Genomic DNA, 14,484 nt, shown 5'->3' with positions numbered 1-14,484 from the left:
AAGGGTTTAAATAACACACACGTCAGACAAGCCCAAAGCTAATCACTAGGTATTTTCTGCATTTTAACCGGTTAGCGACAGTGGATTAGATGGTGCACTTTTTGCAGGTATACTTACAAATCTAGAAGAGTTGTCGTTTCTTACAGTTTTTGCATTTCCAAAAGCTGGTGAAATAAAAATAAAAAGAAGCTTTATAAGCAAAGGTGTAAATACACAGCGTATCACAGACACACACGGCGCATTGTGTACATCTACATCCTGTTCTATGTAATATCTGTACAGTTCCCATCTGCATTCATTTAAAATCATGCACAGGTAAGAAAGGAGCAGAGCACAGGGATGGGCAGTCTAAGGCATATGTTGAAGTGAGAAGTGCTTTTCCAAACATGAACCTTTTGAACTGCAAAGACGCTCAAACTTTGGCTCGGACATGGCACTTTCACATGCATAGAAACAAAGATTGGGCTCCTGGTTAGGAACCTATTCTACCCAGATGGGTTGTGTAGGGAGCAATAATTACAGTTGAATAGGTTCAAAGACAAACTTATGCTCAGATTATACTCCTAAACCTTATCACCTTCTGCAAGTATATAAAAGAGGAAACACTCTCTCATACTCTTTTTTTGGAATTAATCTTGTTTTTCTAAATATATTTAAAGTAGTGTAAATAAACAAAATACATTTCAAGAGATATGACATCATACGGTATTTAAACCGAGGAATACAGACAAAAAATTATATATTTACAACACACGGAACCAAAGCATTTCTTGGCACACCTGCCAATTTGTTCAACAATTGTTCAGATGTACACTACATTGTACATCTCAACAGTTCAGTATTGTTGAGATGTACACTACAATATGTGTTTTCTTTTGACATACCGCGATTGATTTCGAGCTTGTCTTACACACAAATTGGCAGGTGTGCCAAGAAATGCTTTGGTTCCGTGTGTTGTAAATATATAATTTTTTGTCTGTATTCCTCGGTTTAAATACTGTATGATGTCATATCTCTTGAAATGTATTTTATGTTTATTTACACTACTTTAAATATATTAAAAAAACAAGATTGATTCCAAAAAAAGAGTATGAGAGAGCGTTTCCTCTTTTATATACATGCAGAAGGTGATAAGGTTTAGGAGTATAATCGGAGCATAAATGTGTCTTTGAACCTATTCAACTGTAATTATTGTTCCCCACTTTCACATGCATGTCAAGTGCTGAATGACATAACTGGGGAAGTATGCCCATATTCAGGATGTGTTCAAAGAAACATATTTCTGTTAGAAAAACAACCATAAAATTGCTAGAAGCAGTTCTGTTCACTTTTACAAAATAACGGCAAGGCTAAGATTAGGGATCCTTCCAAAACACTGGCTTGCTTGTACAGTGAAATATGTTTGTTCTGAACAACCACTATTGCAAGGGAAAAGGATTGCAGCTTCATGGAGAGCTACCTTATCTGTTCTTGCTGGTGACAGTAGTTGGGGCGTTGCAAGACTTCCAGCCTCAGTTTAACAACCGTTTAAGGAGTCCCTCAAACCCACTGCTAGGCTACCTGGTTTACACCCGAGCTTGCCACTGCTCAGCCCAAGCATCCAATTCTGTAGAGGTTGTGAGGCGTTTACTGACCAGAAGCAAAAAGTCATAACACTTATCCAAATCGCACTTTATTTTTTTTATTTTTATTGTTTTTTTAAGAACACGCAATACTAGTGTTAGGTTTCTAAGTGCGGATCCGGGATTCGCACCGCTGTTGCTCTGTGTGGTCTTGCTTCCAAGACCAGCACGTTGCCCCTGTGCTATCCTCCATTCACTTGCAGATTTATTCATTCGTTGGGTGGCCAGAGAGATATACTCTAAATCCATGCAGGGTGCCATCGAATACTGAAAGGTTCTAGACCAGCTTCACCAGCCCGTCTAGAGGCTGATATTTGGCGTGATTAGGCTTTGGAAGCAAAGCAACCTCCTGAGAAGTATACTTTTTTTTAAATGCCCATGGGTAAGAGGATGCAACACTTTTTAAATGCTGCGATTATTTATTTCAATTAACAGATGTATTCCATGCAAGGCAATCCCCGTGTATGATAGACTGCAAGTATTTTTCTCTGAAGCCAACATTGATGAAAGAATCATTTGAATACAAAATGTTTTTCACTTTCAAAACAGCCAGAAATGCTTAGTCTTCAACGTTGAAAGCCTCGCATCAATACGTTCAACAGCGACGACTTTCATTCGCTAGTGTTCATAAATTAGATTGGCACTTTCAAAACAAGAACATTCTGCAGCCTCAAGTGTGTACTTTAAGGCTTTGCAAAAATAATCAGTTCACTTACACACACACACTTTCTCAGTAATATAAAACTTGACGACCATGGATTTATGAATTCACATTCCGTTTGCAAATGGATCAATGGTAGGTTTCCATTAAAAAAAATATTGTGTGCTAGGAATACGCAAAAGACTATCAAGCATTATACAGTGGGAGGTTTTCATCTGCATCTGAGACCAGTCCAATTCCATCCACCCAAAACCCTAACCTGTTCGAATATTCGGAGAGCTGCACTGAGTGCAATTTTACTGTTATGGGTGTTGATAATGTGCTTTTCGTTAATACATACTTGGAAAGAGGGGTTTCCCTGGAACTTCCAAATTCCATGTAGCTTAATGTGTAACTTGCAAACCTTTTAAAATATATATTAGCAATTTGTGCATTTTACAACACTCTACAGATACAATATACTATCAACATGTCTTAATAAGGCTTCTCCCTCCCCCCATAATGAAAATAAACAGAGCTACTACATGTCCACAAATCTGCCCCATATCTTCTCAAAAAAAGACCATTGACTTCTTCCGACGACAAATTAATCTTTCCATGTCAGCCAATTTTGACATTTCGTCCTTCCAAACATTCACTTGTGGAGACAGTCTCTATTTCCATCCTCTTAATATCAGTTTTTAGCCACTAAGGCACCTCTAAATAGCGATTCTCGTTGCGAGGTGCGTATAGATCATTCAATAATTTGACCTCACCAATCACTGTATAAGGTGTAGGTACAGTAATGATGCCTGCAGGCATATCGAAATCAATGTAATCTTTTTTTATTTTACAAGAAGAGAAAGCGAGGGAGGCACATATACTATCGCCCACAGGGCACCCAACAGTTATGTGTCGAAATGCTCTCTAGAATAGGGGAACAGACTTTTGCCTGCCCCAGTTCTACTGGTCTTTTTTGCCTACTCCAATGCCATTTCTCTAGTAGGTCTATTGATCAAATTATTTTTGGTTGTACTATTTGGTTGGAATTATTCTGCTTGATTTTTGGCAAAATAAATGCATACGGTAAATTGGGGTTATGTAATATTGGGGAAGAGGGGTAAGGTATGGGTAGTGGTTTGGCGGTCACTAGCAACTTTCTATATTAAAAAAAGAACAAAATAATATTCAACAAAAAAATGATTAGACATACATCCGCTAGTCCCTGTTTTACTTTAGACTTCTATGTGTGTCCAATGTATTTCCAAGTCACACTTCACATTCTCTCAAGCCACTTCCTTTCCTTGATGATCTCCTCTAAAAATCAAAGGATGGTTAACAATCATTGAGAGAAATACAGTCTTTTACACCATAACTTTCATCTTGTCCCTCCTTGGGACTCCTGGAATGAGACGGGCGCACAAAGTCACTGGCCTTCAGTGCTGTCATTTGGCCTCCCTTGCTGCCTCCAATCATCTGTGCCAGGGCCCTGCCGTGCACCATGCGGCTGGGTCACGTAACCCGCATCGCCCATTTACTGGAGTCCTCCCCCTGGGTGTCCTCCTCAAAAGGCGTCAGTCTGATAAAAGATCTTACTTATTTCACTTTCCCTAGGCTTATTTAATGCTGGAGCCGTCTGTAACACAGCTCGCTGTATTGTTGAGCTTTTCTTCCATTTCAATCTTCACATTCTCTGTTTAACTGAGACCTGGATCCATTCTAATACTACTACCCCAGACTTTTTATGCACCCCAGTTACTAAGTTCTCACTCTCAGCGTACCTCTGGTCGGGATGGTGGTATTGGTATCCTTTACAACTCATTGGCTCTCTCCCGAACCCTGCCCGGTTTTCCGCACTTCTCTTCATTTGAATAACATTGCTCATCTTTCTCAAAACATCTCCCTTGGTCATTCCTCATCCTTAACTGGCCTCCTGACCCTCTCTTTTTCACTTTCATCAGGCTCTCCTTCCTTTTGCCCCTCACTTCCACATTCTTCCTTCTTGGGGATTTTAATCTCCACCGTTTTAGTACTAATTGCCCCCCTGCCTCACTTCCTTCTATGCTTCTCTCCTATGCCTTTCTCTCGCTCTGCTTCCCCCTCAGTCTCCTACTTTTCTTGTTGTGATCTATGATAATTTTACCCATTCTCCTTTGCTGCTCTTACCCCTCTGTCTATCCCCCATCTTATTCCTGCTCTCAACTGCTTCTGAATCGCTCTCTTACTAACTCTTCCTTTCCGCCCCTCTTTAAACATGCTGTAGGTATACCCATTCTCAAAGAACTCGCTCAACCCTACTGTGCCTGGAAACTCCCAACATATATCGCTGTTCCCTTTCGTTTCATTTCAAAACCTCTGGAGTGAGCCGTCTACTCACAGGTTTCCTCTTTCTTAAATATGCATTCACTCTCTACTCATCTTCATTCTGGCTTTCGTCCCTCTCACTCTCCTGAGTCTTTCCTTCATGTTACTATTTCTCTACTTTCTGCTTGTCGTGTTAAACAATCCTCTATACGTATTCTTCTAGATCGGTCTGTGGCCTTCAACACCGTTAACCCCATTTCTTTTATCTTCCCGGTCCTCTCTTGACCTTTGTGGTTTGGACCTCAAGGGGGTTCAAGCCTACCTTTTGTACCGTTCCTACTCTGCTCAAGGCTCTGGTTGTGGCCCTTTATTGCTGTCTCTTTACAGACAGCCACATCTACCAATACACATATGTCATGCCACTCTAATTTAAGATATCCTCCATCAGAAACATCCACAGGCTCAGGCTTGCCACACATTGATCCAGTCCTGGATGTCCAGTGCTTATCTAAAGCTCAACCCTACAAAGACCATATTCCTACTACTGATCAACAACACCGAACATACAGACCTGGCACTCTGTTTTGAACCTCAAAGGTTTCAAACTCCAGCTGACCAGCTGCTCCAAGTCCCTTTGGTTATACATCAACAAACCACTCCTTCAAGGAGCACATAGCAAGAAAGTCACAAAGCTTTCCATCTTGCGGAAATCCAGCGCTTCATCCCAGCAAACTAAAAACTGTTTGTATGGTGGCAATGCCCTCCTAAATGGCTGGCAACCCCGAGATGGGTCCTAAAAACTGAAGCACAATACAAAGGACTCTCCATATTCGACATCACTCCGACACTCCTCAAACTGCACTGCCATGCGCATATCATCTAAAAGACTCAAATTTCCAAGCTACATCACTGAGAAGTTTAGCATTCCCCGGAGACCTATGATCCACCAGATGCAAGAACATATGCAGACTTCATCTCCGCCGTTGCAGAAAGGAAAAACAGAAGACAGGTCTTCTCGGCCTGAGCCCCCAGACTCTTAAATCTCCTCCGAGTCATTGCCAGACATGCTTTGATTTGATTTTGATTTTATTTTATTTATAAAGCGCAAAAAACCAGGCCCAGGGGCAACCGGGCGCATACTCTTAAACATGTTACAAAAAGCAGTAGTTACAGTGAGTTACAAAAATATACAGCATATATACATGTACCGAAGGGTACCATTAACAGCGTATAATACAGGGACAGAGCAGAGAGAAAAAGTATATTCAGTTCTGTACCCCACATGGAGTCTGGACTGTGTCAAGGTCTCATGAGACTTGGGAGAGCAACCATGTTTTAGCATTGTTCTTGAAGGAGTGGAATGATGGTTCAATTCTGATAGGTGTGGGCAAGGTGTTCCAGAGTTTGGAGGCCAGGACGGGGAAGCTCACCCCACCAGCTTTTTGGAGTTTGCATCTAGGCACGATGAGGCTGTGAGTTTGGGCTGCTCTGGTAGGTCGAGTGGAGGTGTGGCGTGAGAAGCGAGTGGACAGGTAAGGTGGGGCGTTGTTGTTCAGACATTTGTGAGTCAAAGCTAGGGTTTTCAGGGCAATTCTCTGTTTTACCGGGAGCCAGCATAAGTCCAATCTGACGGAGGAGATATGAGAGCGTCTCGGGATGTTTAAGGCTGCCCTTAAGGCATTATTTTGTACAGTTTGCAATTTATTAAGGTTAGACTGACTGGTCCCTAGGTAGAGAGCACTACAGTAGTCGATTTTGGCCATAACAAGAGTTCTGGCGAGTGTGATACAGTTGGTGGAGTTTAGGAAGGGTCTACAGGCAGTGATAAGTTTGCAGGTATAGGCCGAAGCTGACCTAACTGCATTTATTTGTCTGTTCAGAGAAAGCGAGGAGTCAAGATAGACCCCTAGCGTCTTAGTATCTTTGGAGACTTTAATGTCATTGCCATCAATAATGAAGGACTTGTAGGTTTGGTCTAGTTTGTTGAGCCGATGATTTGATCCTAAAAGTAAGAGCTCAGTCTTATCATCGTTAAGGCAGAGTTTGTGCTGTGCCATCCAGGCCTGGATGACCGAGTAAACATCGTTAAGGGCTTTGGTGTCAGCTGTGTAGTCTCCTGTGATAGGGATGAGTATCTGGGTGTCGTCCGCGTAGTTAGTGTAGGAGACACCCAGATAGTCAAGCACATCGAAGAGGGGCTTGGTGAATACGTTATACAATGTAGGGGATACACACGAGCCTTGAGGAACGCCACAGTGAATGGGGGAGGGATCCGCTGATGCCAGCGGTGAGAAGACCCTCATGGATCTATTGCTCAGGAATGAGTGGATCCAGGCATTGGCAGAGTCGGAGAAGTGGGCTGCGGATTTGAGATGCTGGCAGAGTATTTGGTGGTTGACCAGATCAAAAGCCGCAGAGAGATCGAGGAGAAGGAGAAGAGCTAGCTTCCCATTGTCCTTCAGTGACTCCATCTGAGTTTTCAAGTCGATCAGAGCTGACTCCCTGCCATGTTTAGGGCGGAACCCTGATGGTCTTAAGCCCAGGAGATGGTTTAGTTCGAGGTAATCCTGAATCTGCAGGTAGGCTGCGTGGTCCAGGATCTTGAGCAGGAATGGGACTGTAGTGATAGGTCTGAAGTTAGTTGGGATATTAGGGTCAAGGGAGGGTTTTTTGAGGAGTGGGATAACCCATGCATCCTTTAGGTTGTCGGGGACAATACCCGTCTTGAAAGAGGCATTTATGAATGCTGTAATGAACGGGGTTAGCTCATGAGATGCTTCTTTGATAATAGGTGCTGGGCAGGGGTCGCCTTGGCAATTGGAAGGTTTTAAATTGTTTATGATGTTTTCTACTTCGAGAGTAGTGAGTGGGGAGAAGGAGAAAGGTTTATGCGGATAGGTTAAATGTGTATTAAGTGTAGGTGTGGTCGGTGGTTGGTCAAGCTGTAGGGATTTCTGTCTGTCCCTGATTTTAGATTGGAGGGTAGCAATTTTACCCAGGAGTGCTGACTGAATATTGGTGCACCAAGTGTTGTCTTTGGAGCAAGAGTCAGGGGGGGCTGCAGGTGTCTCGAGTTCCTTAAGGATATTAAAGAGTTGCTTAGTATTGGACTGGGCTGACATAATGCGGTTATTATAAGAATCTTTTTTTGCCTGGAGTACAGCTTCTTTATAGTTAAGGGTGGCTATCAGAAGACTGTCCTTGTGGGCGTCGGAGTGGTGACTTCTCTAGCGTGACTCTGCTGAGCGTTTCTCTTTGCGTAACACTCTAAGCTGGGGAGTAAACCATGAGCTAAGGTGTGCTCATTGTTTGGGTTTCCTCAGTTTGAGCGGGGCGATAGAGTTGATGGCTGCAAGCAGTGACTGGTTATACATGTCGGCTAGGTTGGTGGGGTCTGAGCGAGTGTCAGGAGCGTTATTTAGTGTGGGAAGGATAAGGGGGAGTATTTTTTCTGTCGTAATGTTCTTTTTATTTCTAGTGAGGGTGGCTGGGGCGACCAAAGGCCTGGGTGGTGGGGCTGCTTCAATGCTGAAAGTGATGACATGGTGGTCAGACCACAAGCAAGGGGCATTGGAGATTACGCTAATATTGCAATTGGTGTCACTAAGCCAGTCAAGGGATCGCCCTTTAATGTGGGTGGGTTCCTGTATGTGGTGAGTGAAACCTAAATCTGTTAAGGTATTAGCTAGGTCGAGGGCCGCAGGATCATTAGGGTCTTGATGTCCTAGATTGAGGTCGCCAAGAATGATGGTTTGGGAGTTGGATTTAGCATTGTTGAGTACTAACGTAGAGAGATCATCCACAAAGGATGTGGGTGGACCAGGGGGTCTGTATATTAGGTGGATGGTAGCCGTTTGGTTAGCTGAGAGTCCAAGCTTGACAGAGAGTAATTCTGCAGTTTCCACCTTAGTGCTTGGGATGGTTCTAAGTCCTAATGAGTTTCTAGCGATGAAAGCAATTCCTCCAACTCTCGAGGTGCGATCACATCTGATGATGGAGTAATCAGTGGGGATGGCCAATGAGAGTGCCGGGCCGGAAGCCGCGTGCAGCCAGGTCTCGGTGATGGCGATGAAGATGAGTTCCTGAGTTTTGATAAGATCAGCAATGTCCAGAGCGTGCGCAGCTAGGGATCTTGCGTTAATCAGGGCAGCTTTAATTAAACCAACGTTGCTTGATGAAGCTGTGATGGTTTGAGTGTGATGGGGCGTGGGTGAGGTGGCCGTTTGTGGAGGCGGGCTGTGCGTATGAGTTTTGAGGTATGAACTCAGGTAAATGGGGTGTCCCTTCTTACCCATAAGTCTAGATCCTAATCTTAGGTTTCTAAGAGTGATAGGACATGGTTGGTTAGGTGAGGGTTTTTTGGCGAAATGGTCGAGCCACAGGGCCGGATCATTGAGGTAGATGTTGTGGTTTGAGGTGCAGTACTTTGGTAGGTATCAGGAGATCTGTGAGAGGTGGCCATGGATGAGGTGTGCAAGGAGCTAGGTGCAGCTAAATCGGGAGGTGGTAGGTGTGATGACCTGGTAATTGACCACACAGAGTAGTACTTGTAATGAGGAGAGCAGTGACCTTAGGGTGGACCAGCGTGGTAGCATGTTACCGAGGCTAGAGAGGAAGGGCTGCTGGGTCTGTGAGGCAGTTATAGGTAAGCGTTACAGGCACTATTTGGCTAGGCAGTGCGTGCTCTGTACGAGCAATGCAGGCTAATGAGTTTAAGACAGGTTAAGTCTACTTATTCAGAGTCAAACAATGGGGGTGCATCAGATCAGGGTACACAGGCAAAGCAAATACCAAAGCTTGCATATACATTAGCATGTTAGGCAGGGAACAATGCAGAATGCAAGAGGCGTGATCTAATTGTAACGGTGCAACAATTCAGGCAGAGAAGACATTCTTGTGTTGGCAGCAAGTATTGGCAGATCAGGTAAATGTCAAGTTGACAATGTCAATGCCCCCTCACTTCCAAAGTTCATGAATAAGCTCAAGACTCTCCTCTTCAAGGAATGGCTCCCCCCTAACACCAATTTCCACACAATCTCCACACTCTAGATAAACCGACTGGGTGATCTGCTCAGCCTCTTTCCAACCAAGGTTGTTTGCACATCCCTTGCTGCCAAATTGCCCACCTCCCAGCCTACATAGTTAGCAACCCACTTCCTTATATTGATCCCTTGCAATCTGCTTACCTGGTCATTTATTTTCCCCTATGATTTATAAAGCAATTTATTGATTCCCAAAGTTAGGTCTGCGCTCAAATACCCTACGACAAACAAAAATAATAATAAGATCAAAGAACAATGAACAGGCACTTACCTTCTAGCACTGGATTTGACTGTAACAGCTGCTCCTTCACCTGGTTCACTTCTGCCCCTTTACCACAGACTGCAGCCACATAGGACATAACCAGCTTGCTCGCCTCTGCAGGACAAGATGTATTTTATTAAAAGTACACAATATTGAACTTCAAATCGTGAACCTGCATGTTTTAAAATAGCCAAAGATAAAATGAAATCCATTTTGTCAAACTTTAACGAATTATCAACACATCAATACATTAAATAAATAATGTTTACAAGGGTCAATATGGGAATACATTCAGCTGGTCTACTACAGCATGGTCAATTTGACAGTGCAGCAACAATATAATGCAGCTAACAAAAAAAGACAGGATGTCATACATGCTAAAAGTCAAGCCAGTACCATTGTATTCTGTTAGAATATGCTAATACAGAAAGCAATTAATATGCTAATATAGAAAGCAATGCATACATATAATATAATAGAAATGCGAGCAATCAGTAGCAGATCTAAAACCGATTCATCAAAATTGGGGTAAATGTAAACACTGTATTCTACTTCAGTTACCTGCAAGTATGTCTAAGATTCTAGGATTGAAAACACCATTGTCTGCTATGATAGAAAACAGTACATTTATGGCCTGCACACATTTCACTCACTAACCAGAGCTTCTTTGGGGATTGAAGAAGCTCTTGTTTGGGAGTGAAACAAAAATATTCCATGAATGCAGTTCAATTAAATATACAGAAGACTCATGTTTTATGCTTTATATCATATAAAGGTACATTTCAAAAATCAATCTATGGTGCAATATTTGCAATTAAAGAATCGTACAAATACGTTAACAATGTAGTAGGCACATAGTCTACTATCTATTGCCAACATAAAAAAGATGATCAAAAACAAAATTTTATATAAAAAGCTGTGAATGGTAATTAAAAGATTAAATGCAATCCAAAAGATAGCTGGCAGAACCAACAACTGTTTTGACTTGTTGGGCTCCGATTCCGGTGGCAATAGTTGTTCATACACAAAATTAAAGTTACTCACTGTAAATGACTAGAGTACTCATAGTCCTTAGTCCTCTTCCCCTCTATCTCGTGGGCGTCCCCCAACATGGGGACGGTACCGCAACCTTTGGCACCGAAAAATTGAGCTTCCCCTTTAAATTTAGTACAGTACGCAGACGTGCAGCCCGGGCGTGGGAACGCCTGAGTAAACACCCTCCAGCACCTCTCCTCACTCCCTGTTTAACACATTGGACACTTTAATACCTGGCTATGGCGACCAATTTAGCCCCTGGCATACACACGGGGGAAGGTGGGTGGGACGTATGGCGGATAGGGGACTAAGGGCTACGAGTACTCTAGTCAATACAGTGAGTAACTTTAATTACTACTACACCCAGTCCCATGTCCTCCATCCTTGTGGGTGATTCCACCGAATAAGACTATACGGTGGAGCTGTGACAACCGGTCTCATATTTAAAATGAAGCAAAATGATTCTTCAGAACCGCCGGACCAAACTCTGGATCTCGCCTGGAGCAAGTATCCAGGGAATAGTGCTTATAGAACGCTGATGGAGTGGCCCAAGTAGCTGCCCTGCTGATGACGACATCCCAATACGCAGGTCTCTGAAACGTGACGACCGTGGCCTTGCCTCTGACCCCATGGCCATATGTTTGCCTCCAAAAATCGTCTGGATCACCCAAAGGGTGATAAAACTTTAGAAGCTTGTGTGCCAGGAGACGAGCCCCGAAAGGTGATGAACAATGCCTCAGACTTACTGAAGGATTTCATCTGAGAGAGAGAGAGAACTGGAGGACTCTTGAGGTTGAGGGAATGCAAGGCCCTTTCAGCCTCAGACTGCAGGTTTGGAAAGAACATCGGCAGGCAGATTTCCTGATTCAAATGTAGTGTATGGACCACCTTGGGCAAGAAGTTTGGATGAGTGTGCAAGATGACCTTGTTGTAATGAAATGTAGTGAAGGGCTCACATGATGACAAAGCCTGCAGCTCTGAGTGCCACCAATAACACTGTCTTCAGTGTCACCAGCCGGATGTCCATCGAGTCCATCGGCTCGAAGGGCTGGCGCTGCAAGGCCGCCAGAACCACATTAAGGTCCCAGAACAGATGCAGCCTATGCACCAGAGGAAATTGTCTGGACAACACTTTGAGGTGGACCTTAACCAATGAGTTGGCTGCAGATAAAACGTGCTCTGGGGAATTCCTGTAGGCCCCAATGCGGGAGGTATCGACCTGAACGCCAGAAAGAGCAGAAAAAGCAGGTAATCCAGGGAGCAGGTAAGGGGATCCAGCCCCTTGTCATGAGCCCAGTGGCAACATCTAGTTCACCTACTCTTGTAATGAGATTGCACAGACAGCCTTCTGGCCTCTTGTATGATGTCCCAATTAGGGTCCGAGAACTGAGCGTGGTGCAGTCTCAGCTGGTCAGGAACCAGGCTGCTGGACCAGCTGGCTGGGTCCGGGTGCTCCACTGCCCCGCCCTGCTGCATCAGAAAACCCCTGCTGGGGATCGGAAGATGGACGGGCCCCTGGAAGCACAATTGCACCAGATCCGAGAACCAAGCCCTCGACAGCTAGTGAGGGGCAATCAGGATGAGGCTACAGCCCACTGACACTCAGTACTGGTGGAGGGTCCGCTGGAGCAACAGAGGAGGAAACACATAGAACCTGCAGCCTTGCCAACAGAGCTGGAACGTGTCCCCCCAGGCCCACCTGTCCCCGCCCTGCCCACAAAGCAAACCAGAATTCAGAAGAGATGCAAATGAGTCCAGATCCGGAAACCTCCATCTCTGGAACAGGGGCAGTAAACAGTTGATGTGTAACTCCCATTTGTAGGTGTTGAACCCCAAGTGGCTGAGCTGGTCTTCTTCTGCATTGCTGTCCCCCGGGAGAGGGACCGAGGAAATCCATATCCCCTCTGAGAGGGCCTATTCCCAGATTGCCACCGCTTCCATGCACAGGAGGGGGGAAGGGGAACGGGTGTATAAGGAAGGCAGGGTATGGGGCGTGGCTACGAGAGCCATGTAGGAGGACGCGTTCCAGCGGAGCTCCCGAGATCCTGAACAGATCCGGGCAAATCAGTGCAGTACGACTGCTTATTGAATACCGACGATATGCATGCCAGCGTGTGAAGGTGCTACCGAAGTACTGTGAACTTTTGGAGGTCATAGTAGCTACGACGGCTGAGATCGGAGAAGAAAAGTCGAGAGACGCTGAGAACAAAGGGCGACTCAAAATGGCCGACATAGACCTGAGACGGGATTGAAAAGAGTTGCTGGAAGACCTAACCAGGTCAGCGTGCAGTGCGCCCACTCATCATTCGGAAGACCTGCACATCCTCAGAACCATGTCCAGTAAGGCAGTGCGACCTAAGGCGAAACAGCCCACGCTGGATGACTTCACCAAAACGTCCCCGGGCTCGGACGCCACCAAGAATAAGGATGCACCGGTCGTGGGTAGCGCGACGACTTCGAGCTCTAACCAAGAAATCCTAGCAGCGATTGCGGACCTGAGAGCGGCCTGGGAGTCGAAATTAGAACTGGCTGTCTCTGAATTAAAAACGGCATTGGACCTCAAAGTTGGGGAGGTCCAGGAAGACGTCAATCTACTGAGACAAGACGTTAGGGTTCTGGCGGAGCGCACAGAGTCCCTAGAAAAAGAAGTTGGCCCGAATACGGCGGACTGTGCCACCCACAAGGCAAAACTGCACGCCCTAATCCAAAGGGTGGGCAACCTGGAAAGTAGAGCGGAGGAGGCGGAAGGACGGGCCCGTCGCAACAATATCCGCATTGTGGGCCTACCGGAGGGGACGGAGGGCCGTGACCCTACTGACTTTGTTGAGACCATGTTGCTGCAAGAGATATCCGGAGGGGCCTTATCCCAAGGCTTCGCAGTGGAGAGAGCACATAGAGCCCTAACGAGGAGGCCGCCTCCTGGAAACCCGCCCAGACCCATCATTGCCAAAATTCTTAACTATCGTGATCGGGAAAGAATATTAGAACATTTTCGAAAAGGAGGCACGATCAAGAGAGGAGCAGCAAACATCACGGCGTATCCGGATTACACCCTAGCTGTGCAGCGGAGCCGCATGAACTTTGGGACTGTGAAACGGAGGCAGGTTACAAATATATGTTGCTTTACCCTGCAAAACTGAAGGTCATACAGGCGCATAAAACTTTATTTTTCGAGACCCCAGAGGACGCCATGGAGTGGCTCGACGCACAAGGGTGCCCTCAAGAATCGGCGGACCGGCCCCAGAAGGACTTGGAGGAGCTGCGGAAGACGTAAAATGGCGTCGCAAGATGGCACGACTCAGGGACCCTAAGACTTGATTATAGTCGGTTCGGAACCTTCGGTATGGAAGGTCAGTTGGTTGTACTGTTTGTCACAAACATTGAGATTATCATTGAACGGGAGCCCCATGGAGCGATACTCTCTCCCCACAATAGCTTAGGTTAGGTGGCCATTAGGGCGACCTCACCCTACTGGGCTCCGTGCACGGACCGGTGTTTGCGGAACCAGATGTGGGGGTGCCTGAGCTCTTTTGTTGAAGCTGGGCAACAGTTGGGGTGTGTGGTGTTGGGGGGAGGGTG

At 45.4% G+C, this 14,484-nt stretch overlaps 1 protein-coding gene across 4 annotated transcripts in view; it reads right to left on the bottom strand.

The window, feature by feature from the left end:
• MYO1B (myosin IB) overlaps positions 1-14,484 on the bottom strand; it is a 1,142,119-nt gene that overhangs the window by 705,606 nt on the left and 422,029 nt on the right. For all 4 annotated transcript variants that reach the window (XM_069615684.1, XM_069615681.1, XM_069615682.1 and 1 more), the window contains exons 5-6: positions 9,880-9,984; positions 118-164 (exon numbers count right to left, since the gene is read on the bottom strand). In XM_069615684.1, coding sequence (XP_069471785.1) covers positions 118-164; positions 9,880-9,984 — 152 coding nt within the window. The remainder of the gene's footprint in view (positions 1-117; positions 165-9,879; positions 9,985-14,484) is intronic.

Source organism: Ambystoma mexicanum, chromosome 9 (assembly GCF_040938575.1).
Source record: "Ambystoma mexicanum isolate Mex_15411 chromosome 9, UKY_AmexF1_1, whole genome shotgun sequence".
Classification (NCBI taxonomy): Eukaryota; Metazoa; Chordata; class Amphibia; order Caudata; family Ambystomatidae; genus Ambystoma; species Ambystoma mexicanum.
The sequence above is the reverse complement of the archived record's forward strand: the minus strand, read 5'-3'. Positions and strand labels throughout refer to the sequence as shown.